Raw genomic sequence first — 27185 nt, 5'->3', positions numbered from 1 at the left:
CTGTACTGTAAATACCACACAAGTCAAGCATTTCACATCATAGGGAGAGACTGCACTGACCCTGAGGAAGGCAGGAAACAGGAAACACGAGATCCTGTCACACAAGGACCCGGGTTGTGTTCAGTAGGACACGTTTGGAAGGATTTTGAAACAGATTTTTTTTTAATGAGTTTCTTATTGGACGGCTTCCGGTAGTACCTCCCCATTTCACTCCGTTTCAAAACATGTTCTCTCATTTTGTGCCTATTTTACTCAACCTGGGTCTCAAGTGGAAATATGGGATTGACTTCTGAGCTCCGTTCAAGATCACTGGACAGTTTTGAACTGTTTTGAAATGATACAGCTCCAAATGAGGACGTGCCATTCCCACTGCTCTTTAACCCCTAAACATTAAACACTAACCATTGTAGCAGTTCCAGGTACTGTTGTGAAACCTTTTTCAACACTTCTATCCTGAACAGAGCAATGAACATCATAAATTAGGGCTGGACAGTCACTGTTTCCAATATTCCTCCCCAAGCCAGCGCCATTTATCACTCTCTTAGTAGACAACTGTTCTATACTTCAGAGACCTCAGCAAGACCACTTTCGATTGTCCTCACAGTAAATACCTTTATTTACAAACTGAAAAAAAGAACAGCATTTACATACCTTCTTATGTTACATAATATACTTATGATTTTTCCTGTAATAAAAATACTTCAGTCTAGAGTGCTCAGGTCTAGGCTTATAGACATCTGTAAAGTACTACTATAGTACAAGAGCGTTGTGCTTCACAGTAGGTCAGCGTTGTGTAATGCAACACAGCTTAACTGTGTGGAGCAATGAGTACAGCTAAAAATAACTCAAGTCTACGGTATACACTGATATGCTGCAACTGATTAAATGTTGTGGGTATGTTTACACTGTTGCCAGTATTATTGAATGTTAAAATGAAGTCATATCCTTTGACGGGCCGTGATGATAGAATGTACCAGAATCAGCAGGCGAAATGTACCAGCGTCACGTTCAAACAAAAATGTCTTAGAATGTCTAGTTTTAGCAGGAACTATTTTAGCTAGAGCTCCAGGCATCAGCCACAGCTACACAGGTCAACTTTCTTTCTGCAGTAGTATCTCTAGGAGGTTGCTTTCCTTATGTAATAAACATCACATTTACATACACGGCAGACTGTACTGAAACAGCAACTCAATTATGAGCCGATAACTAGCAATCCTATGTTTTTGGAGTGTGGACTTCTACGCTACTTTCCTGCAAGAGGAACTACGGAAAGACACCATTGTCAGTCAGGTAATGCGTTATTAATGTATTTTGAAGCATAACATCAAAACAACCACCGACATGATCAATGTTTATGGCACATATCCTAAAAACACATTAACGCATGTATGCATCAAGTTGAAATATCAAGGACAGCAGATTAATACTATCAACGCAAACAAAGTCAATAAATTCATATAAAGACATTTTCACAGGGAGCACAATGGCTTTCATAAAAGTAGGAGCTACCACGTTCATATTTGACATACATCCATAAAACATGGTATCTAAGCAATGGATCCTCAGAGGGAATTGTAGGGATGACCAATAGATATTTTAAGGAATCCCTGGGTTGTCATCAATATGAATCCTGTGCCCATTCCTCTGTTCTCTCAAGACACCTTAAACAGAAGTGTTACAAAGAGTGAATGTATGCCCTGCAGTAGGTGATGCTTGAAATGTAGCGAGTTAGTCAAAGGTACACAGGTGTGTATCTGTAGGCATGAGTGTGTGTGTGTTCTGTTGTTTGAACCTGTGCTCTATGCCGCAGAATCTGATTCCGGTTAGCAGCCTTTGAACCACTCTGATTTAGAGCAAACACTGGATAATGTTTTAGTTTTAGATAAGACAACTGTTTTAGTCAAGGGAAGCTTTTCTGTATTTTCCCTCAGTTTCTTAAAATAAGTCCTCTGTCCATGATTCACATGGCAGTCTGAATGTAGTTGAGTCAATGTTTATGATAAAGTCTATCTAGTTGACAAGATATAGTTAAAGTTATCACCTAAGAGTTAAGGTATTACGTAAGTTTGGTTCTTGATGGTTTTGTTTGGGGCTTGGTCATTGGTCCAGATGTCCTGGGTTGGAGTTGAGGGTTCAGAGGTTAATAATCTCACTGCTGACGCTGGCCGAGTCATCCTGCCTGTTGACCTCCAGGTAGCTCTTCCCATCCTCCCTGCCTGCCCTCCCACTCTGTGTCTCAGAGTCTGGGGTGAGGAACGGCCTCGTGTTGTCTCCTCCCTCGTTCCCGAGATGTCCCGTGGAGGTTCTAGAGGGGCGCAGGGAAACGGGACAGGACACTGAGGAGGGGACACTGACCCCCCCATCCCCGGCCCAGCGATGCCCCTGGTGAGAGGGCGTGGGAGGAGCAGTGACCTGCCTGCTGGGAACACTGCTGAGCACACTACCCCCCAGTGGCACGGAGAACTCTGTACGGGCTGAGCGGTCCTCGCTGCTGTCAGAGATCTGGGGGTCACTGTTCCTGCGGAGCCAGGGCCCCCCCTGGCTGACAGCTGAGTCCGGTGAAGGAGTGGGTGAGGGGGCACACAGGGGCTGGAACAAGCTGCCCCCATGGAGGAGGTGCTCACGGTGCAGGGCCTCATCGATGCTGCGGCCCAGGTCGATGGGGGAGGGGGGTCGCAGGTCAAAATCATACAGAGACACCCCTGACTCTTTCTCCTGCTCCAGGCTGCCGCTCTGAGAGTGCTGTAGTGGCCGGCCTAACGGCTGCAGCCGCAGCAGTGACCCTGTGGACCCGTCAGACATATCCCTTTCTGCAGACCTGCCCCTCTGGTTGCGGCCTCGGTTGCTGTCCTTGACACAGCGCGGCTGTGAGGGCGGAGCCTCACGGTTTCTGATCAGGCTCTTACTGATGTCTGCCCCCGAGCGTTCCTGCCCCGCCCAGTTATTAGGCAGCTCCCCTGCCCCTCCTCCTACTGATCCTCCCACCCCGTTACTTTCTGACTTCCCACAGGGCTTTCCTGTCAGGCTCTGGACTATCTTGGCCCAGCAGGTGTGTTTGTGTGTCGACCCAGAGGACTGTCCAGGGGAGGGGAGCTCTCCTCCCGCCCTGCCCTCCCCTGCTCCCCCATCTCCTCTGTCTCGGGCCCCCCGGGGCCTCCAGAACACCCAGGATCCCAATAGGAGGAGAGAAAAGGCCCAGGCCAGCTCCAACAGTCGGGCCCAGAAGTGCACCAGCCACCAGCCCCAGCAGAAGCGCCTCCAGTCCCCCAACATCCCGTATAGCCACAGGGTGGAGTGGACATGGAGGCCACAGCACAGCACCCCCAGGAGGGCACACACTGCCAGCACACGACCCAGCACCAACCCTGCCCTCTTACGCCCCGGCCAGGCTTTAACTGCCCTCCCCTCCTCTAGGACAGGTGGCTGGGCAGTGGGATGGCGGAGGCGGGGGAAGACGTAGCACAGGTAGCCCAGACAGAGAGCCAAGCCCCAGCAGAGAGATAGGGACTGCAGGGTGACAGGCACGGCTGGGGACAGGGCTGGGGAGAGCAGGTCAGCAGCCAGAAGCAGGGTGCACTGTAACACAGCCAATACAGCTACCAGAGGAGGGCGCTCCAGAGCAGAGGGCAACAGACTCACTCCTGTCCCCTTCATGGCCAGCAGAGCCAGGGCAGCCTGCGCCCACACCAGTAACGGCAGAGGGAGGTTATAGAGAGCAGTCACCGCAGGCCGGGGAAGAATCTTCCTTGTTCCGTAGGGGTCAATCATGAACAGGGCTGCTCTTGCTGCGCCCACCAGGAGGAGGAGGGCATTAGCCAGGGTCAGGGCACCACGGTGAGGGCAGTGCATGCTGGGGGATAGGGCCAGGCCCAGGGCGGCTCCAGCCAGGAGGAGCAGGAAGAGGCCAGCCGAGCCGTAGACATGGAGCTCCCAGGCGAAGGACAGCGTCCTGCTCAGGTCATCCCACAGCAGAGAGGTGCCGTTGGGGGAGGGGAAGGAGCTGGGAGGGGGGGAAGGAGGGGGGGAAGGAGTGAAGGATGGGGGGAGGCGAGGGCGGCCCACGGGGATGGAGTGGTTCCTCTGTGCTAGGCGGCTGTCATTTTTGGGAACGTACCGCCCTCTGACAATCTGTAGAGTAGGAGTGATGAGGAGAGGGGTCGTCCCTGGAGGCAGAGAGAGAAATTATGTTAATGAATCATATTGAACTTTCCCAAAACATCTGACTGGAATGATTGACACTAATAATAAAAAAACATTTTCTTTAAGAGCAGAACCTAGCTATAACGAGTTGACACATACAGTGGAAAATCTAACCCACTACAGGAGGCTAATTTCCTATGAGAAGTGTATTGAGAGCGCAGCAGGTTCTCTTCCACAAGGCAGCAAATAACCCAAAGGGAGTTGATTATTTTGACCTTCTATTCTCATACCAGGCCAAAGGACAACTCAACAGTTTTTTTTCTCCAATGAGGGCAAAAATCACATCGAGCAATTGTGAAATAGTTTACCTCTCTCAACCCCACACAAGTCTCACCTACATTCCAAATAGTAAAGTATGTCTCTCTCTCTTGTTATCACTCCCTTTGCTCCTCCTCTTCACCCGATAGTGTTTGTGGCAGGTAGATAATATGTCGATATACACTTCATATACAAAAGTATGTGAACACCCCTTCAAATGAGTGGATTCGGCTATTTCAGCAACACTTGTTGCTGACAGGTGTATAAAATAAATCGAGCACACAGCAATGCAATCTCCAGCGATCTCCATAGACAAACATTGGCAGTAGAATGGCCTTACTGAAGAGCTCAGTGACTTTCAACATGGCAAAGTCATAGGCTGCCACCTTTCCAACAAGTCAGTTCGTCAAATGTCTGCCCTGCTAGAGCTGCCCTGGTCAACTTTAAATTGTGTTATTGTGAAGTGGAAACGGCTAGGAGCAACAACGGCTCAGCCGTGAAGTGGTAGGCCACAAAAGCTCATAGAACAAGCGCTGAAAGGCATAGAGCTTAAAAATCCTCTGTCCTGGGTTGCAACACTCACTACCGAGTTCCAAACTGCCTCTGGAAGCAAGTTCAGCAAAATAACTGTTAGTCAGGAGCTTCATGGCCAAGCAGCCGCACACAAGCCTAAGATCATCATTCGCAATGCCAAGCGTCGGCTGGAGTGGTGTAAACCTCACCGCCATTGGACTCTGGAGCAGTGGAAACGCGTTCTCTGGAGTGATGAATCACGCTTAACCATCTGGCAGTCCAACAGACAAAGCTGGGTTTAGTGGATGCCCCAATGTACAGTACCGACTGTAAAGTTTGGTGGAGGAGGAATAATGTTCTGGGGCTATTTTTCATGGTTCGGGCTAGACCCCTTCGTTCCAGTGAAGGGAAATCTTAACGCTACAGCATATAATGACATTCTAGACAATTCTGTGCGTCCAACTTTGTGACAACAGTTTGGGAAGGCCCTTTCCTGTTTCAGAATGACAATGCTTCCTGTGCACAAAGCAAGGTCCATAAAGAAATGGTTTGTCGAAATCGGTGTGGAAGAACTTGACTGGCCTGCGCAGAGCCCTGACTTCAACCCCATTGAACACGTTTGGTATAAATTTTAATGCTAACTGCGTCCCCGTAGCAATGTTCCAACATCTAGTGGAAAGCCTTCCCAGAATAGTGGAGGCTGTTATAGCAGCAAAGGGGGGACCAACTCCATATTAATGCCCATGATTTTGGAATAAGATGTTCTAAGAGCAGGTGCCCACATACTTTTGGTCATGTAGTGTATGTGTGTGGAGGGTAGATAGTAGGTGTTTGTTGACAGTCGTCAGCTCTTACATAAGGCACCTCCCAGCAGGGCCCAGCATGGGGCCTACCGACTTAACCTGGATACAGAGTGTCTTCTCCTCTCCACAGGTAGAGTCTGGAGCACAGATTAGATAACACGCATCAAAGTGGTGCGCGTATCACACACACTCGCATGTCAGACGCTCGCACACACACACCGCACAATTAGTTGGAGGTATCTTGAGGTAAAGACATACACACACTACACAAACTCAGAGTGACATTAAGCTGGTAAGGAGGGCTGAGTCATCAGCCATTTATATAATGTATTTTAATTGGAGCTTACTGCTCACTACTAGATGATGTAATTGATGAGAACATCTCTTTACATAATATTAAAAACATATAGTAAATTAATATATCTGTGGGAATGGAAAACTGCATGAAGCACATGACACATACTGAGACCATCAAAGACCTGTCACGTGGAATAAATCAGTTATCTACATATGACTGTTCCCCCTCCCTTCTCTGTCAATCAATCTCACTCTCTCTTACACACACACACACACACACACACACACACACACACACACACACACACACACACACACACACACACACACACACACACACACACACACACACACACACACACACACACACACACACACACACACACACACACACACACACACACTTTCTGCATTTCAAGGCAAAACAATCAAATGAACAAAGATCCCAGAGTGCTCCACCTTAAATCCAACAACACTCCAATCACAATCCCATTCATCACCTCCAACAGCCAGAGCTTTAGCACTAAGATAACACTGAGAGGGTGAACTACTATAACATACCACAACTTATACTGTCCAAACTGGAAATGTATTGGGTTTGGTTAAACATTAATCCCAGACAATTTGTAACCGTACATTCTCTCTGTCTCCCCCAACCCTCTTTAAAGACAAGCACACACACACACACACACACACACACACACACACACACACACACACACACACACACACACACACACACACACACACACACACACACACACACACACACACACACTTGGAGAAAGAAATGAATGGTGATCCATTGTGGAACAGAATCATCTGAAGTAAAAGTTTGACAGAGAACACTCAGAGCTCTTTGAGCTCCTAACTCACCCTGAAGAACACACCATAAACCTGACACACTGACTGACTGACTGATGGCTGACTCCAACATGTGTTACACGTCCTGGCTCTCTCTTTTTGTCTCTCTCTTTCTCTCTCTCTCCAAAGCACTCTCTCTTTTTCTCACTCTCTACTCTTTCTCTCTCTCTCTCTCTCTCTCTCACTCTCTTTCAATTCAATTTAAATTTTCAATTTAAAAGCTTTATTGGCACGGGAAACATATGTTAACATTGCCAAATACAGTGTGTCTCTCTCTCTCTCTCGCTCTCTCTCTCTCTCTCTCTCGTCTATCAAACACAATATTTGAGGCACGTACATACGTTGACTCTCACACCTACTCAGGAAAAAGCACACACACAAATGGTCACACATGCGCAAACACACACTCACACACCCTCTCACATGTGTGTAACTTCCTTCTCCAAACTACACTCCCTAAGCAGCAGGACTCAGACACGTCCCAGATGTGCTGATCACATTTCACAGCTGGAGGCACTTGGACGTCCCCACCCTGTAACACACAAACCCAAGTGTTGCACACACACACACACGCACGCACGTGTCCTGACACACTAACGAGATCAACACACTTGCCAATACACACAAAATCATTCAGTTTCAGTACACCCCTGGCAGACCAAATGGAGGGTTGTTTAAACGTGGCTCAAATGTTTGTCCCGATGGTATCTAAGAGACCGACTCCCGATGGTATCTAAGTGACCGACTCCCGATGGTATCTAAGTGACCGACTCCCGATGGTATCTAAGTGACCGACTCCCGATGGTATCTAAGTGACCGACTCCCGATGGTATCTAAGTGACCGACTCCCGATGGTATCTAAGTGACCGACTCCCGATGGTATCTAAGTGACCGACTCCCGATGGTATCTAAGAGACCGACTCCCGATGGTATCTAAGTGACCGACTCCCGATGGTATCTAAGTGACCGACTCCCGATGGTATCTAAGTGACCGACTCCCGATGGTATCTAAGTGACCGACTCCCGATGGTATCTAAGTGACCGACTCCCGATGGTATCTAAGAGACCGACTCCCGATGGTATCTAAGTGACCGATTCATATACCCCATGTGACGCTTTTCCTTCTCTGTCTGCTTTCCCTCTCTCCCACTTCTCTCCTTCCTCCATCACTCTCTACATCCATCTGGTTTACATTATTCATCCTGTGTACTTTCTCTGCCCCACCTCTCCTCCTGCCTCACTTTCTCTTTCACTCACAACCTCCTTACTCTTCTCTGTCCTCCCTATTGCCTTCTATCGTTCAAACTCTCAGCGTCACTCTTTCATCTTTTATCTCTTTCTCGTTTTCTTTTTTCCTCTACTCTACATTGTTTCTATCCTCTTCTCTCTGTCCATCTCTCATTTTCTCTACTCCTGTGCATATTTTCCTGCCTGAGTCTACCCTGCACACCTTCTCCTCCACTTTCCATCCCGCCCTCTCTCGCCCACTCTGTCTCTGCCTCTTCCCTCCTTTGAGCCTGTTCCAGGGACTTCCAGGAAAAACTCCAGCTGCATAAATAATTCCACTTTAAATCCTCACAGGAAAAGGAAACTTAGGCGCAGTCACAGCTGCCATTGTTTTCCACCCAGGAAACTACAACACCCCAAATCCTCCTCTCTCTACCTGTCTTGGTCGACTGTTTGGTGGTACTTGTTGTAGTTCTTTCTGGTTCAGTTGCCTTTTTCGGTTGATTGGTTGTGCTTGAGGAAGTACTTCTGGGTTCTGCTTTTGTTGCCGTCTTATTGGTTGTAGTTGTGGTGGTCACTCCTAGTGTTGTGGTTCCTTGAGGCGTCACAGAATGTGGCTGTTGATTGGTGGATCCAGGGGTGATGGGTCTGGGTAATGGTGATGTCACAGTGGGGGTCTGTCCTGCTATTGGTCTGTCTGTTGGCGTAGTGGCATTATCTGATATATTACCTGAAGAAAGAGTCAAAAGACATGAAGCAGCCTCTCTGCTGACAACAACACTAATGTCACTCAAATACTACTTAAGAGTTATAACAACATGATAAAGAACTCAGTGGTTAAAGCGTAGTACTCAAGCTCCAGTTGTGGATGAAGGCATATTACTCCACCACTCATAGGTTGAAACATATTCCTCATAAACATCATATTAGCTACCCTTTAGTTACTCACCTGTAACTACTCCTCCAATGAAGGCTGGCTGTGTCACCACAGGTATGGCTGTCACTCTGTCAGGTGACTGTGTGGAGAGGATCCTATTGGCTATTGTCAGCCCAGAGAGGCGGGGTTGAACAGTGAGGCTGACCGTCGGGGTAGTCTGAGCTTCGGCCATATTGGACACCAGACCTCTGCTGAACTCTGTCTGAGCCTGTGGCCGGAACTGTGGCATATGTGTAGTCAACGCAACCAGTGACTCCTCCTTCACAATCACTGTAGGGACAATTTCACTTCCTGATCCAGTTGCCAGCCAGTCATCCAAATCCTCCGGTATGATTGGTCCATCAGAAGTCCTGCCCCTTGATGTTAATCGTTCATCACCTGAGGATTTGGTGGGTGGGAGAGCCGTTGGTCCCTTTGCAGATGAAACTCCACTTGGCTCTGCGGTTACCATAGTACCTGTCCAAGCCTCAACAGAAGTAAACTGGCTTTGGGTTGATCCAATGTTGAGTTTCTGAGAAGGGGAAAGGGGTTGACTTTGGTCTGTAGTTCTAGTGCCCATTTCCTCCCCAACCTGCCCCAGTTCAGAGCCCACCTGCCCCCCACCTGCTCTCTCTGTGGGCCAATCTCTGTTGTTGACTCTGACTGGCACATCGCTCTGGCCTCTGGGACGAGAGGAGGGAAAGCTGGGTTTGAGGGATGTACTGATGACAGGGTCTGGAAGAGAGGAGGATAAGGAGGAGGAGCTTACAATCACCTGGCTGGTAGAGGGATGGAGAGAGCAGAGGAGGAAGGTGAGGGTGAGGAGGAGGGATACAGTGGCCATGGTCTGGCTGTTGAGGGTGATGATTTATACGGTCCGTCTGTTTGTCCGTCTGTCACACCATCCTCTTACTGAGCTCTGTAGACACAGAGAGAACAGAGAGATATGGATGAGGTTCACTCAGTGAATATTTAAGCAATAATTCCTGAGAACCTGGGAATTATCTTGTGCCCACTCCCGAAGAAGGTTGTTCTGAGGCCCGAGGCGAAGCCAAGGGCCGGGATACAGCCCTTGGAGGGAGTTGTCACACAAAAATTAATGGGTTTGAAAGCATTATTGCTTTTATAAAATGGTTGCCAACATATTTATACAAATATTAATGACATTTAAAAAAAAATGTCCCAGACCTGCTGTTTTCAACTCTCTAGAGACCGCAGGAGCGGTAGAGATACTCTTAATGATCGGCTATGAAAAGCCAACTGACATTTACTCCTGATTATTATTTGACCATGCTCGTCATTTATGAACATTTGAACATCTTGGCCATGTTCTGTTATAATCTCCACCAGGCACAGCCAGAAGAGGACTGGCCACCCCTCATAGCCTGGTTCCTCTCTAGGTTTCTTCCTAGGTTTTGGCCTTTCTAGGGAGTTTTTCCTAGCCGCCGTGCTTCTACACCTGCATTGCTTGCTGTTTGGGGTTTTAGGCTGGGTTTCTGTACAGCACTTCAAGATATTAGCTGATGTACGAAGGGCTATATAAAATAAACTTGATATTATGAGTACATTTGTTTTTTTTATTCTGAAGTTGCTATCCAAGCAGGCTGGTTCTTAGTTATTTTCTCATGTTTTGACCCAGTTGTTAATTCTAATAATTCTATTCATTCAACGTTGCTATGCTAAACAAATCAATGGCATGTAGCTAGCAGAGATTCAATGATGGTGAGAGACAAGAACCTCAATAAATAACGATTTAATAAATATCCAATAGGCCTACATAGGCAACACCTATTATGGTTGGCGAGCCCGAGCTAACCAAGCCAGTTGGTGATAGTAATAGCGACGTTTCAATTTATGGCACACAAGTGGAAGAACTGTCCATGGTCCTGGCGCTGGTTGGTGACAGTCAGTGCTTGCCTCTTCTTTGGCGGAGAATCAAAAATGGCACTCTAGAGCTTTCTGTTCTTCATGTTAGGGTCTGCCAATAACTCTTGAGTGAACTCTCACACCGATTGCCACTCATAGCCATTATTTCCCTTGCCTCCAGGCCAAATCAGATACCTTTTGCATTCTGAAGTTGCTACCCAAGCGGTCTGGTCCTTAGTCCTTTTCTCACGTTTTGACCCAGTCGTTAATTCTAATCATTCTATTAATTTGACGTTGCTATGCTAAACAAATCATTGGCATGTAGCTAGCTAGAAGAGATTCAATGATGATGAGACAAGAACTTCAATGAACAATGATTTAATAAATATCCAATAGCCATACATAGGCCGCACTGCGCTGTTTAATGAATGAATGGAATTCAGAGTGTTTACGGTTTCAATGGTGAATTATTAGTTTCACGTTCATTCTTGGGTTAGCTAGCCTACTGGAATGGGAGAGATCGCATTTGTAAAATGATACATTGTTGCACAGGTTATTATTTGACCATGCTGGTAATTTATGAACATTTGAACATCTTGGCCATGTTCTGTTATAATCTCCACCCGGCACAGCCAGAAGAGGACTGGCCACCCCTCATAGCCTGGTTCCTCTCTAGGTTTCTTCCTAGGTTTTGGCCTTTCTAGGGAGTTTTTCCTTGCCACCGTGCTTCTACACCTGCATTGCTTGCTGTTTGGGGTTTTAAGCTGGGTTTCTGTACAGCACTTTGAGATATCAGCTGATGTAAGAAGGGCTATATAAATACATTTGATTTGATTTAGAACGAACGACTGGGTTGCATCCATAAATACAGAACAAAAAGACTGAACGACTGGGTCGCGTCTCTAGCAACCAAACTGGTAGAACGAACGACCAGCCGGCTTGGGTAGCAACCCTAGATTTGTGTCGAGACTATATCTTGTGGAAGGATGAAATCATTATTTGAATATGTTGGTAGCCCTCCAAATATATCCTCCAAACACAGGCTTCTTTGGCATTATCACTTAAACACACAACAATACACACAAACCTAAAAGTAAGAGAATGGAATTAAGAAATATAGAAATATTAGTGCGAGCAATGTCTGAGTCTGGTATATATATACAGTTGAAGTCGGAAGAATACATACACTTAGATTGGAGTCATTAAAACTCGTTTTTCAACCACTCCACAAAGTTCTTGTTAACAAACTATAGTTTGTTAGGACATCTACTTTGTGCATGACACAAGTAATTTTTCCAACAATTGTTTACAGACAGATTATTTCACTTATAATTCACCGTATCACAATTCCAGTGGGTCAGAAGTTTACATACACTAAGTTGGCTGTGCCTTTAAACAGCTTGGAAAATTCCAGAAAATTATGTCATGGCTTTAGAAGCTTCTGATAGGCTAATTGACATAATTTGAGTCAATTGGAGGTGTACCTGTGGATGTATTTCAAGGCCTACCTTCAAACTCAGTGCCTCTTTGCTTGACATTATGGGAAAATCAAAAGAAATCAGCCAAGACCTCAGAAAAAAAATTGTGTACCTCCACAAGTCTGGTTCATCCTTGGGAGCAATTTCCAAACACCTGAAGGCACCATGTTCATCTGTACAAACAACCGTACGCAAGTATAAACACTATGGGACCACGCAGCTGTCATACCGCTCAGGAAGGAGACGCGTTCTGTCTTCTAGAGATGAACATACTTTGGTGCGAAAAGTGCAAATCAATGCCAGAACAACAGCAAAGGACCTTGTGAAGATGCTGGAGGAAACAGGTACAAAAGTATCTATATCCGCAGTAAAAACGAGTCCTATATTGTAACGTCCTGACCAGAGTTCTTATGTGTTTTGCTTGTTTAGTGTTGGTCAGGACGTGAGCTGGATGGGAATTCTATGTTGTGTGTCTAGTTTGTCTGTTTCTGTGTCCAGCCTAATATGGTTCTCAATCAGAGGCAGCTGTCAATCGTTGTCCCTGATTGAGAATCATATACAGGAGGCTTGTTTTGTGTTGGGATTTTGTGGGTGATTGTCTTCTGTCTTTGTGTTCTGCACCAGTTAGGACTGTTTCGGTTTTCACATTTCTTGTTTTGTTGTTTGTAGTGTTCTAAATTATTCTTTATTAAATCATGTTGAACACTAGCCGCGCTGCATTTTGGTCCTCTCCTTCATCCCAGGAAGAAAGCCGCGACAGAATCACCCACCTAACCCGGACCAAGCAGCGTGGCAACGGGCAGCAGCGACAGCAGCAGCGGTACCAGGAGGAATGGTCATGGGAGGAAATTATGAACGGTAAAGGACCCTGGGCTAATGTTGGAAAGGATCGCCTCCCATGGGAACAGCTGGAAGCAGCTAGGAGAGCAGAGGCAACCGGAGAGAGGAACTGGCGTTATGAAGGTACGCGGCTAGCACGGAAACCCGAGAAGAAATCCCAAAAATTTCTTGGGGGGGGGGGGGCTAAAGGGTAGTGTGGCAAAGGCAGGTAGGAAACCTGCGCCCACTTCCCATGCTTACCGTGGAGAGCGGGAGTACGGGCAGACACCGTGTTATGCGGAAGAGCGCACGGTGTCTCCTGTACGTGTGCATAGCCCGGTGCGGGTTATTCCACCTCCCCGCACGGGCTAGATTGAGCATTGAGCCAAGTGCCATGAAGCCGGCTCAACATATCTGGCCTCCAGTACGTCTCCTCGGGCCGGTGTACATGGCACCAGCCTTACGAATGGTGTCCCCGGTTCGCCTACACAGCCCAGTGCGGGTTATTCCACCTCCCCGCATTGGTCGGGCTACGGGGAGCATTCAACCAGGTAAGGTTGGGCAGGCTCAGTGCTCAAGGGAGCCAGTACGCCTGCACGGTCCGGTATATCCGGCGCCACCTTCCCGCCCCAGCCCAGTACCACCAGTGCCTACACCTCGCACCAGGCTTCCAGTGCGTCTCCAGAGCCCTGTTCCTCCTCCACGCACTCTCCCTATGGTGCGTGTCTCCAGCCCGGTACCACCAGTTCCGGCACCACGCACCAAGCCTCCTGTGCGTCTCCAAAGCCCTGTACGCACTGTTCCTTATCCCCGCACTCGCCCTGAGGTGCGTGCCCTCAGCCCGGTACCACCAGTGCCGGTACCACGCACCAGGCCTATAGTGCGCATCCAGAGTCCAGTGTGCCCTGTTCCTGCTCCCCGCACTAGCCTTGAGGTGCGTGTCTCCAGTCCGGTACCACCAGTTCCGGCACCACGCACCAGGCCTACTGTGCGCCTCAGCAGGTCAGAGTCGGCCGTCTGCCCTACGCCACCTGCACTGCTCGTCTGCCCTACGCCGCCTGCACTGCTCGTCTGCCCAGCGCCGTCTGAGCTGCCTGCATGCCCATTGCCATCTGGGGTCAATACAGCATCAGAGGTATAGGGATATGTTAGTATCTCTCTGGCGTACTTGGGTTCATAGATATGGTCTTTGTGTGAATCTCTCTCTTTCTTTATTGAGTTTTTGTATAGCATGTGTGTGTGTGTGTGTGTGTGTGTGTGTGTGTGTGTGTGTGTGTGTGTGTGTGTGTGTGTGTGTGTGTGTGTGTGTGTGTGTGTGTGTGTGTGTGTGTGTGTGTGTGTGTGTGTGTGTGTGTGTGTGTGCCTATGTAGAGGGGTGTTTATAGCTGTTCTGCTGTGCTGACTCAGAGGGCATGTCACTGAATTCTCCCAGAGGTCCAAGCGGCACGACAGCAGCACGCACACAGAGGGGTGTGGTGTCGTGTATAGTTACAGTGAGTCATTGACCCACACGTACTGCACGCACACACACACACACACGCACACACATGCACGCAAACACACACACACACACACACACACACACACACACACACACACACACACACACACACACACACACACACACACACACACACACACACACACACACACACACACATGCAAACGCACACACTCACACACACAGACCCGACTTTGGCCCACACCTTAAGCTGCATAATGCAGAAAGCCTGCAGAATGATCAGAGCAAAGGAGCACAGATGGTTCCACTCCTCCAAGGCAGATGAGCACTATCTCTCTATCTGTATTTTTATCTTTCTCATTGGCTTCTTCTTTCTCTCTCTGACACTTTAACTCTCTTCTCTCTATATGTGGACTATCTCTTTTTATTTCTCCCAGCCTCTTTCTACAGTTTCTCTATACCTATATTACTAACACTATCCTCTGTTCAACTGAACCACCTGGACAAGAGGAACTCCTACGTGAGAGTGCTGTTCATTGACTATAGCTCAGCGTTCAACACCATAGTGCTCTGGAAGCTCATCACTAAGCTCAGGACACAAGGGACTGAACAACTCCCTCTGCAACTGGATCCTGGAATTCCTGACGGGCCAACACACTGACCCTCAACACAGGGGCCCCTCAGGGGTGCATGCTTAGTCCCCTCCTGTACTCCCTGTTCACCCACGACTGCGTGGCCGCGCATGATTCCAACACCATCATTAAGTTTGCTGACAACACAACGGTGGTTGGCCTGATCACTGACGACAATGAGACAGCCTATAGGAAGGAGGTCAGTCACCTGTTAGTGTGGTGCCAGGACAACAATCTCTCCCTCAACGTCAGCAAGACAAAGGAGCTGATCGTGGATTAGAGGAAACGGAGGGCCGAGCATGCACCCATCCACATCGACTAGTCGAGTGGGTCGAGAGCTTCAAGTTCCTCGGTGTCCACATCACTAAGGAATTTTCATCGTCCACACACACCAACACAGTCGTGAAGAAGGCACGGCAATGCCTCTTCCCCCTCAGGAGGCTGAACAGATTCACCATGGGCCCTCAAATCCTCAACAAGATCTACAGCTGCAACATTGAGAGCATCTTGCGGAATGCAGTGTTTAGTTTTTGCTCGACAAAATGGCACCGATCTCATCCAAAAAGTTGACTCAAGTTTGCCAAAAAGCACCTAGAAGCACCTGATGATCATCAATACTCTTGGAAGAATGTTCTATGGACAGATGTCAAAAATATGACTTTGTGGACGACAAGGGTCCCATTATGCCTGGCAAAAACCAAACACTGCATTCCACAATAAGAACCTTATACCAACGGTCAAGCATGGTGGTGGTAGTGTGATGGTTTGGGGATGCTTTGCTGCCTCAGGACCTGGACGACTTGCCTTAATTGAAGGAACCATGAATTCTGCTCTGTATCAGAGAATTCTACAGGAGAATGTCAGGCCATCCGTCTGTGAGCTGAAGCTGAAGTGCAGTAGGGTCATGAAGCAAGACAATGATCCAAAACACACAATCAAGTCTACATGAAAATGGTTAAAAAGTAAAACATTTGAAGTTTTGGAATGGCCTAGTCAATGTCCAGACCTAATCCCAATTGAGATGTTGTGGCAGGACTTGAAGCGAGCAGTTCATGCTTGAAAACCCACAAATATCGCTGAGTTAAAGCAGTTCTGCATGCAAGAGTGGGACAAAATTCCTCCACAGTGACGTGACAGACTGATCAACAACTACAGGAAGCATTTGGTTGCAGTCATTGCAGCTAAAGGTGGCACAATCAGTTATTGAGTGTAAGGGGGCAATTACTTTTTCACACAGGGGAATTGGGTGTTTCATAACTTTGTTAATTAAATAAATAAAATAAGCATTCATTTATTTTGTTATTTGTAAACTCAGGTTCCCTTTATCTAATATAAGGTTTTGGTTTAAGATCTGATAACATTCAGTATCACAAATATGCAAAAATTGAGAAAATCAGAAAGGGGGCAAATGCTTTTTCACAGCACTGTATAATATATATATCTATCTCAATTACCTCGTACCCCTGTACATCAAAATATCAAATCAACTCGGTACTGGCACCCCATGTATATAGCCAAGTTATCGTTACTCATTGTGTATTTATTCCTTGTGTATTTATTCCTGGTGTTATAATTGATCTATTATTTATCCTTTTTTCTCTGTGCGTTCACTCCAGGTCTGAATCAACAGCAGTAACATTGTCTGAAGGTGATGCAGTAGAAGACAGTGAACAGGCTGCTCCTACAGTACATGATCACACAATCCTATCAATCATAGTAAAACAGCCGTCAGTCTGTCTAATCCTCATACAGTCGTCATGTCTGTCTGTCTTAACCAGGTGTGGGCTATTGAGTCAGAGGATGAGGTAGTGACTGAGGGGGATGTTTTTCATAAGACCAGGGGTGAGCTGCTCTGGTACCAAGGGCATCTGGGTGTGGAACACAGCACCAACACACCTGATCAAACTAATGGATGGGTTTAAGCAGGTGTATTAAATTAGAGCTGGGCTGAAACAAAAGCATGCACACCCTGCTGCTCTCCTGGATCAGAATAGCTCACCCCACAGGTCTTATCAAAAACACCCCCCTTCCTTCATTCTGGCATCCGCTAACTCAAAATCCCCTCCCCTACCCACACACACAACCAGTTACTGTAACTCACAGACTAGGGAGAAACTACCCAAAGGCACAGATCTAGGAGCAGCTTACCCTCACCAAATCCCAACGTTAACCCTTAGAGAAGAAAACAAAAAACAGATCAGTATCTCGGGCAACCTCATCCTACTCCTTATGAGTCATTAATTCCCCTTCTATACCAATGCCTCATTCTCTTAAATCACATGTAGGAGAACAAACATATGTGCGCTAATCCTGACGTGTGTGTTATGCTCATGAACAACATATGTGTGAAGTGGTTATGGGAGTGACATACGTGAGTAAGTATGTGTAAGGACACTGTGTGTGTGTGTGTGTGTGTGTGTGTGTGTGTGTGTGTGTGTGTGTGTGTGTGTGTGTGTGCGCGTGCAGGTGTGTGCACCATCATGGGAGAGTGAGCATATGTGAGAAAATCTATGGGTACATGTGAGGAATTTAAATCTTAAAAGGGGCAATCTGCAGTTCAAACAATAACAAAGCCACCCCGCCACTGTTTCAGTAAACAGCTGAGGGATAGGGCTGGAGAAATGTAACCACTCTAAAATTCAAAGACAGAGCTATGGGCTCCCGAGTGGCGCAGCGGTCTAAGGCACTGCATCTCAGTGCTAGGGGCATCACTACAGACTTTGGTTCGATTCCAGGCTGTATCACAACCGGCCATAGGACAGCGCACAATTGGCCCAGCGTCATCTGGGTTAGGGTTTGGCTGGGGTAGGCCGTCATTGTAAATAATAATTTGTTCTTAACTGACTTGCCTAGTTAAATAAAGGTTACTTTAAAAAAAATAAAAACATTTAAATGCAAGGACTAATCATTCATGATATCAAAATTATAATTTTGACCATATGGTGTTTGTTTACAATTACATTATTTAGCAAAGAGTAAAACAAGTTCATAATTGGGGTTCTGATGGGGTAACAGTTGAACGAAGCTCATGAGGCCTTTACAAGTTATATTCTACAAGAATCTGTCACGTGTGCTGCCTCTCCGGCCTCTAGGTCACCAGGCTGCTGATTATTGCGCACACCTGTCACAATCTTCACGCGCACCAGCGCCTCATGACAATCACCTGGACTCCATCACCTCCTTGATTACCTGCCTTATTTATGTCACTCCCTTTGGTTCCTTCCCCAGGCGTCATTGTTTCTGTTTCAGTTTCATGTCTGTGCGTTGTTCGTGGTTTCTTGTTTTATATTATGTTTCATTCATTAAATTATTTACTCCCTGAACTTGCTTCCCAACTCCCAGCGCACGCACACGTTATACAATCAATGGCTATATATCATGAATTTAAAAGTCACAAAACACATGTAGCAATCACAGATTGTCCCTGTAACTGAGATCTTGCTAATAGCATGTGATGCTCAAATACTCCCATATAGATGTTAAACAAAGCTGAGAAAACAGACTAAGAAAGACAGAGAAATTGATGGATTTAGGGCAGGATAGTGAGAGAGAGAAGCACAGAGAAAGAGAGGAACAGAGAGAGAGAAAGAGAGTGTAAGTAAGAGGTATACGTCTCCATCTCCACCTCGTCACAGTAGTTTTGCTGTTTATTTTCTTTCTCCCACTCAACCATCTCTTTCTCCCAGACTCCAGCCTTCTGTTGGCCAATCCACCTCCGATGAATCACTCTGTTTACCCCCCCCCCCTTTCACCCCCTTCCCTCGTTCTGGTGGTGTTATTTCAACATGGTTGTATTGTACTCCTGTGGGAGGAGATATAGGGCAGTGAAGATAGAGAGATAAACAGAAGAAGAAAATGAGAGAGGGAGGAGGGTTGGGAGAGATGCATGGAAAAAGGTGATGGATAGCTATATAACGAAGCAGACAGTGGAAGGTACAGAGAGGGGGAGTGGAAAGTATGGAGAAAGAAAGGAAAATAAACGAGAGAGAGAGAGGGAGAGGGTGAGGTGAGCATTAGGGATATAATGAAGCAGAGAATGTGGGCGGCAGAGAGACACGGTTTCAGGGGAAACTGACTCAATGATGCTGGTATGTCTTGACCATAGCAAATTAGCCTGTGTGTATGTGATTGAGTGAAAAATAAAGTAACAGAGACAGGAGGGGATAGAGAAACTGTGAGGGGGCTAGAAGTGTGTACAGTCTCTAAAGTTATGATGAGGTGTGTGTCAAGATGTCACTCTGGGCAGCCTGGAACACAGTGGAACTAAGCCATCTCACCTTATCACAGGGTAAAACTAGCAACCTGGCAGTTGACTTTTAACAAACTGACAGTTGAAAAATGGGCCTACAAAAAAACATTGCCCCTCGATGGTAGTCTTACTACTGCAATCACAGTTCATCCAGTGTGAGTGTGTGTGCGTAGGCGGTGGTCCTGATTTAAGACACTCTGAGGGCCCTTAGCCAAATGGGATTCATAGAGAGGAGAAACACCCTGGTGCTTTATCTGAATCCCTGTCAACATTAATCTCTCTCTCTCTCCCTCTCTCTCGCTCACACACACACAATACTACAGCATCTGTGAGTGTCTTGTGTCTTTCTGTGAATATCTGTAGAGGGCAAATGGGTGCAGGGAGGAGGAGGGTATTTATATCCTGAGATCTGTCCCTTGAGGCAGAAGAACACTAAATGCGTGCAATGGAATGGAAGAGGGGGGTATGCCGTCACTCTCACAATAACGTCTCTATTCATCTACAGGAAGGCCTGAGGACAATATAATATAGTAGAACAACATGCAACAAGCTGAGGATTGCCATACATACAGATATATATTGCATGACATCACTACTACTACTACAAGTAAAGTTACACTTCTCTCTGTTTGTAACACTTCTATTACCGTAACTAGACTGCTAATGATAATACTATTGATTCTACTAATATCAGGTGCAAAAATGAAACAGGTGCAAAGCAAACCCTTATTTCCAAAAAAGAATGGCTTCCAAAAACCACAGGCAAATATCAGGAACTGTAAAGTTAATTCCTTAAGCTCAAACTAAACTGAACCTAAACCAAGCCACATAATCATAGCAAGCCAAAATACCTCTACAATTCTGAAAGAAATCTCTGTTCCAGATTCAACTGAAATGACCACATTTCATAGCCACTTTTGACCCACACATTGCCCAGACCGACATACATGCGCACACACACACACACACACACATACACACACGCGCACACACTCACACAAACAATCTCTTTCTCTATACTTCTTGCACACACACACACATTTTTGCCAGATTCCAGAGAGTCTGAGCATCTTAATTTGAGTGAATATTTCCAGAAACAGACACTATCCTGTTTGTGGACAGAGTGATCGCTGAGTTCTCCCCAGCAAGCACCAGTCTGAACGGTCTGAACGGTGACATACTGGCCTTCATGCATGTGTGTCTGCATGTGTGTCTGCATGTGTGTGTGTGTGTGAGCATGTGTGTGTGTCTGAGAGTGAGTGAGTGAATGGGAGTGACTGTGGGGTCTCGAATGTCAAGGTGGCCCTCTAATAAACAGGATTAAATAGTCAGACTGAATTACGTTAGAATCTTAGAACAGGAAGACCGGAAGTGGAGAATGACAGAAAGAATGGAAGAAGGAGACAGAAAAATAAAGTTCAATCTGGAGAACGAGAGAGTGGGAAACAGAGGGGCAGAGAGAGAGGAGAGGTAAGAGAGAAATAATGATCAACGGACTGATAGCATACATGCGGAGAGAGAGGGAGAGAGTGAGAATAATAGGGGAGGTTTATAGCTCAGAAACAGATAGAGAAAGAGACAGAAATAGAGCACTCTAGAGAGATATGCCATGGAGGGACACTGAGCGGTTCCAAAGTCCAACAGAACAGTTAAAGCGGCAGTGCAGTCAAAAACTAGATTTTTCCTGTGTTTTATATATAATTCCACAGTATGAGGTTGGAATAATACTGTGAAATTGTGAAAATTATGATAATGCACTTTCAGTGTAAGATCTGTTTGAAAAAACTGCTTGAAATTCCAGCTTGTTTGGCTCACTGTGGTTTTTGGATTTAGGTTAATAGACCAATAACAAAGAGTTAGCCCTCCTCTCTGCCAATAACAGCTAGTTTTTAGGTTACACATCTCTCCCATTAGGCTCCTCCAATTAGACCCCTTTCTCAGACCACTCCCAGACAGTCCAAGCAAAATTATTGCTTGATAAATTGCATTTAGTTATTTTTGTTTATTTTTTACCATTTTAATTGAAACAATCACAGTAATGTACTTTATTGTTACCCAGAAATGATTTGATATTGAGATAAAAATGGCTGCAGTGGACCTTTAAAGTATTACTGCATTACCCTCAGCTTAAGGTACCTATGTATGGCCTATAAGAGTGCCATGTAGGGGAGAGGTGAGAGGACGTGTGTGTGTGTTTGTTTGTGGTATGTATGTATGTATGTATGTATGTATGTATGTATGTATGTATGTATGTATGTATGTATGTATGTATGTATGTATGTATGTATGTATGTATGGGGTAAAGGAGGTTAGAGGGGCTCGATATGATCCTTAAGATTCCACCATCTTGCAGGAATGTAAACAAACCGATCACTATCAAACCAGACCATCCCTCCTCTGACACACACACATACACACTAACTCACTCATTTATTCCCAACAACTCTGATTACCTGTAGCGCACTATCTCTGTCTCAATACCTTGATGAGAAAACATATAGTTATAAATACATTAAGCGTTTAAAGGATCCAATGATAAGCACAACATGCAGTATTTGTGATAACTGTCATGATATGTTATCTCCAAAATGAGTTCATAAATACCTGGTGAAAGGAACTCCATGAAACCTATAGACACACCATCATGAACCCTCTATTCAGCCATGCACTAAAGGTCGTTGACCCTGACCCTCTGTCCGGGGCTATAACCCTGTCCAATGTGACTTGGACCACACAGAAGGGTCACATGACAAAGCCTTAGAGATGTGTCCATTGGTCCACTGGGTTGGGCTTGTTATTGTGGCTCCAGAACCAATCATCTGACTCCTGCCTTCATGTTTTGACCTCTGGATGAGGTGGACACCCAACTACATCGGAGGCAGACATCTTCTCTGATGTTCTGCTTCTTCTGAGACAGGCCACAGTTCAAAGGCCAAGATTGACTCTGACAGGGAGGTATTTTAACTGCAGTTAGACACCCACTCACGCATGAACACACGTACAGACACACAAAGGTCAAATACGGGTTGCCTTTGTAACACTAATGAGCGGAGCATACAGAGGATCATGGAACCCCAAAAACACATTTGTGAATACCAACACTATAGTTCAGATGTGAATACAGACAGAGCAGAGACACACACAGAAAACACACCCTGATTGGCAGACTCTTAACTGATGATAAGAGCTGAGAGTAGTGGAATACTGAGGAGGCTACCCATCCAAAGTACTCTTATAATCGCCATCCGGCACAGCCAGAAGAGGACTGGCCACCCCTCAGAGCCTGGTTCCTCTCTAGGTTTCTTCCTAGGTTCCTGTCTCTCTAAGGAGTTTTTCCTAGACACTGTGCTTCTACATCTGCATTGCTTGCTCTTTGGAGTTCTAGGCTGGGTTTCTATATAAGCACTTGGTGACATCTGCTGATTTAAAAAGGGCTTACTAAATACATTTGATTGATTGATGAGTCATCCATATGGATCACTTTCCCTGTAGAATGTTAGAATGTTACACTATCCACAGCATAATGTCAGATCACAAGTTCTGTGATCTACACACTTTGCAGTCTTCTGTCAGTTTTTTGTTCTCTATTCTGTCTGCTCTGTGTTCTGTCTGCTCTGTGTTCTGTCTGTGCTCTGTGTTCTGTCTGTGCTCTATGTTCTGTCTGCTCTGTGTTCTGTCTGTGCTCTGTGTTCTGTCTGCTCTGTGTTCTGTCTGCTCTGTGTTCTGTCTGCTCTGTGCTCTGTCTGTGCTCTGTGTTCTGTCTGCTCTGTGTTCTGTCTGCTCTGTGTTCTGTCTGTGCTCTGTCTGCTCTGTGTTCTGTCTGCTCTGTGTTCTGTCTGTGCTCTGTGTTCTGTCTGCTCTGTGTTCTGTCTGTGCTCTGTGTTCTGTCTGTGCTCTGTGTTCTGTCTGCTCTGTGTTCTGTCTGCTCTGTGTTCTGTCTGTGCTCTGTCTGCTCTGTGTTCTGTCTGCTCTGTGTTCTGTCTGCTCTGTGTTCTGTCTGTGCTTTGTGTTCTGTCTGCTTTGTGTTCTGTCTGCTCTCTGTTCTGTCTGCTCTGTGTTCTGTCTGTGCTCTATGTTCTGTCTGTGCTCTGTGTTCTGTCTGTGCTCTGTGTCCTGTCTGTGCTCTCTGTTCTGTCTGCTCTGTGTTCTGTCTGTGCTCTCTGTTCTGTCTGCCCTGTGTTCTGTCTGTGCTCTGTGTTCTGTCTGTGCTCTCTGTTCTGTCTGCTCTGTGTTCTGTCTGTGCTCTATGTTCAGTCTGTGCTCTATGTTCTGTCTGTGCTCTATGTTCTGTCTGTGCTCTGTGTTCTGTCTGTGCTCTGTGTTCTGTCTGTGCTCTATGTTCTGTCGGTGCTCTATGTTCTGTCTGTGTTCTGTCTGTGCTCTCTGTTCTGTCTGCTCTGTGTTCTGTCTGTGCTCTCTGTTCTGTCTGCTCTGTGTTCTGTCTGTGCTCTGTGTTCTGTCTGTGCTCTATGTTCTGTCTGTGCTCTGTGTTCTGTCTGTGCTCTATGTTCTGTCTGTGCTCTGTGTTCTGTCTGTGCTCTATGTTCTGTCTGTGCTCTGTGTTCTGTCTGTGCTCTGTGTTCTGTCTGTGTTCTATGTTCTGTCTGTGCTCTATGTTCTGTCTGTGGTCTGTGTTCTGTCTGTGCTCTATGTTCTGTCTGTGCTCTGTCTGTGGTCTATGTTCTGTCTGTGCACTATGTTCTGTCTGTGGTCTGTGTTCTGTCTGTGCTCTATGTTCTGTCTGTGCTCTATGTTCTGTCTGTGCTCTGTCTGTGGTCTATGTTCTGTCTGTGCTCTATGTTCTGTCTGTGGTCTGTGTTCTGTCTGTGCTCTGTGTTCTGTCTGTGCTCTATGTTCTGTCTGTGCTCTGTCTGTGGTCCATGTTCTGTCTGTGCTCTGTGTTCTGTCTGTGCTCTGTGTTCTGTCTGTGCTCTATGTTCTGTCTGTGCTCTATGTTCTGTCTGTGGTGTGTCATAGTGCTTGGTCAGTAGGTTTTGGGGTTGGTTGTGAGTGATGTTTTCTGTCAGGTAGCCTTTTTGTTCTTGAAGGTTTTGTCAGTCAGATATGGACAATTCAACAGTAACAGTTGTATGGTTTGGTTAAATTTTCAATCGTTAGTTTTTGTTTGACATCAATTTTAAAGTCTTAGCATCATTATTTTACCGTGGAATTGCCCATATGTGAACTATCTGTCCTGCTGTTGATGGGGGATCTGTCTGCCCTGTGCACTTTACTATCTGTCCTGCTGTTGATGGGTGATCTGTCTGCCCTGTGCACTTTCCTATCTGGAGAGGATTTCCCTCCCACTATCCTGCCAGCTTCACACCCCACTCTGGCCTAACATTTGACAGAACGATAAACTCTTAACAGATTAAACCATAAAAATTTGCTTTGATATCCCATACCTTCAAGGTGGTCTGGAGTGTATGGTTTGCACGTGTCCCTTCTAAAAGCCTCCTTCTCTAAGATAATAGTAGGTATCAAAGTAGGCAGTAAATCCTCCCAGAGCAAAATGCTGTTCTTGGGGTTGACATTCTGTTATTCTAGTCGGTGGATCGACGTGTTTTTGTTTCTCTTTGCAATCCAAGTGGTCTGGCAGGGCTCTGTGTTCAATCCAGTAGCTCTTTGGAGCAGTTTGCCGCCCGTTACGATCCAGATTCGCAGTGGCACGCCCCCCTCGCTCCCTCCTTCTCTCCCTCTATCCCTCCCTCAACTGGATTCAACTGCGGCTGTCGTTGAAGTCCTGATGAGAAACAGGTGAATCTAGATTATCCAACGGCCCCATACGCCTACCCTCTGCCTCGGGCCTTGGTTGGGCAACCCTCGTAAACACACTCACAAACACACAACACGCGTGCCAGTTTGAGGACAGACCTCAGGCGCACTTTCAAATGAGCAGGCTAAAAACACACAGAAGCACTAATGGGGTTTGTTGTGTGCACATCAACGTGTTGCTTGCTCTTTCAACGAATCCTAAACTATTTGAATAATCGTAGTCCACGTCCAGAATCGAGATCTCAATAATCCCCTCATTGCGTGTGTCCAAACTGATCCCGTCTCCTCTTTCCGATTGTAAATTGGGGATCTGGGTATGTCATGTAATTAAACATGAGTAGGTCGTCGTGAAGAGAATAGTCTGGTGTTGTAGCTTATCTGGTATCATCGCATCATTGGGAAGAGAGGCTCGTCTTTCCTACCCGTTCTTTCCATACGACAGGCTACAGAATTGACGATGCTGCCAATTTTCGCAACTGGTTTAAAATTTCCGCAGCAGCCTGTGTCCCCACGGTCCCCGCCTGCTCTTTGCCTCTTTCACAGATTACCAACAATATAAAAACGACTGCATGCAGCAGCCACATAAATATTTAAAGTTCGACTTTATTCATTCATCTTGACAGGATATGGCATACATAGCGCACCATAGGCCAAAATGTATAATACATTTATAATAAAAACGCTATATGAATATGGTATATTTAAACGCACAGGTCACATATGGATCATTCATAGCCTGCAGGCCTATCGCATCGTCTTCGTTCATACAGTTTTAATGTAGGCTATCCCCATACTCGCCTTTCTTCATTCAAAACCTACCTGCGCTCATTTGTCCCGTCCTCAGATATATGACGTCGTCTGCATCCGATTATGCCTCGGGCATATAGCAGCGGGCACGAATGCGTATCCACAGCCTCCAGTCTCGCGCTTCCACCTCTGGTGAGCCGTAAACTATAGGCTAAAATACGGAAAGTCAGTCTTCTGTCGATATTGATTTAGACTACCGCTACCAGTTCTCTCTACGATAAACCAAACCAGCAGGAGCAAGCACTGGAACTCACGCCCCTTTAAAATTGCTCCATCTCTCTCCCTCCCTTCCCCTCCCTCTCTCTCTCTCTGGCTCACATGCGGATCAACATGATTACCTCCAACCGCCCGAAGCGGTTACTATTACACAACTGATCTGCTCAAGCACCGAGACACCGGGCCCACCAACAAATTAGCCGAAATGTAGATTCCAGCCTTACATGATGGGATGAATACGGACGTTTTTATTATCCACTCATAGTCAGAATATTCATTTTCACTCTCTCCCCCCTTCTTGAGCTCTCTCTCTCTCTTGAAGAAATTATAAAATGTCAGGTCTTTCTTTTGCTATGTTTCAACCTTTTTTATTTTATTATTATTCATAATTACATTCTGTTTTTACGTATTTTATGCTATCAGCATCTGGTAATGCGACTGTAAGACTGCATGATGAGGGTGATAATATTGACATGGTGTGATAAATTAGTTCTGAAGCCAGCTATTTAACCTCTAGGATTGTCAGATTCTGACCATCAGTTCAGAGAGATTGTTGCAGTAAATGAAGTAGTTATGAGCTGCTGCTGCCACCCCAGTAGTTAGGGTTGGAACAAACTGCGTTCTCATGGTGAAACTCTACCCTCCTCTTCCCCTCTCTTTCAGTCATGGAGGGGAGAGAGGCAGGCAGGGTCGTTGGTATTTCCCTGTGCCAAGCTCTGCACCCTGGCTCCATGCCACCCTATCACCCCCCCCCCCCCCCCCCCCTCTCCCTCAAACCTTCCGAGGATGGGTGTGTCCAGGTG

At 46.2% G+C, this 27185-nt stretch overlaps 1 protein-coding gene across 2 annotated transcripts; it reads right to left on the bottom strand.

Moving 5' to 3' along the window:
• Nucleotides 1-1293: 1293 nt before the first annotated feature.
• Nucleotides 1294-26414, bottom strand: LOC120061353 (proline-rich transmembrane protein 3). 2 transcript variants are annotated; one of them, XM_039011111.1, is made up of 5 exons: nucleotides 26179-26414; nucleotides 9854-9997; nucleotides 9112-9761; nucleotides 8599-8892; nucleotides 1294-4163 (listed from the first exon to the last, which is right to left on the bottom strand). In XM_039011111.1, the coding sequence occupies exons 3-5, from the start codon at nucleotides 9656-9658 to the stop codon at nucleotides 2134-2136; spliced, it is 2871 nt and encodes a 956-aa protein (XP_038867039.1). In that variant the 5' UTR covers nucleotides 9659-9761; nucleotides 9854-9997; nucleotides 26179-26414; the 3' UTR covers nucleotides 1294-2133. The 2 variants fall into 2 exon arrangements, with proteins under 2 accessions (XP_038867039.1, XP_038867038.1); XM_039011110.1 differs by having other exon boundaries at nucleotides 9112-9997.
• Between the last annotated feature and the right edge of the window lie 771 nt (nucleotides 26415-27185).

Source organism: Salvelinus namaycush, chromosome 16, assembly GCF_016432855.1.
Source record: "Salvelinus namaycush isolate Seneca chromosome 16, SaNama_1.0, whole genome shotgun sequence".
NCBI lineage: Eukaryota > Metazoa > Chordata > Actinopteri > Salmoniformes > Salmonidae > Salvelinus > Salvelinus namaycush.
This window is presented reverse-complemented; position numbering and strand designations above follow the sequence as displayed.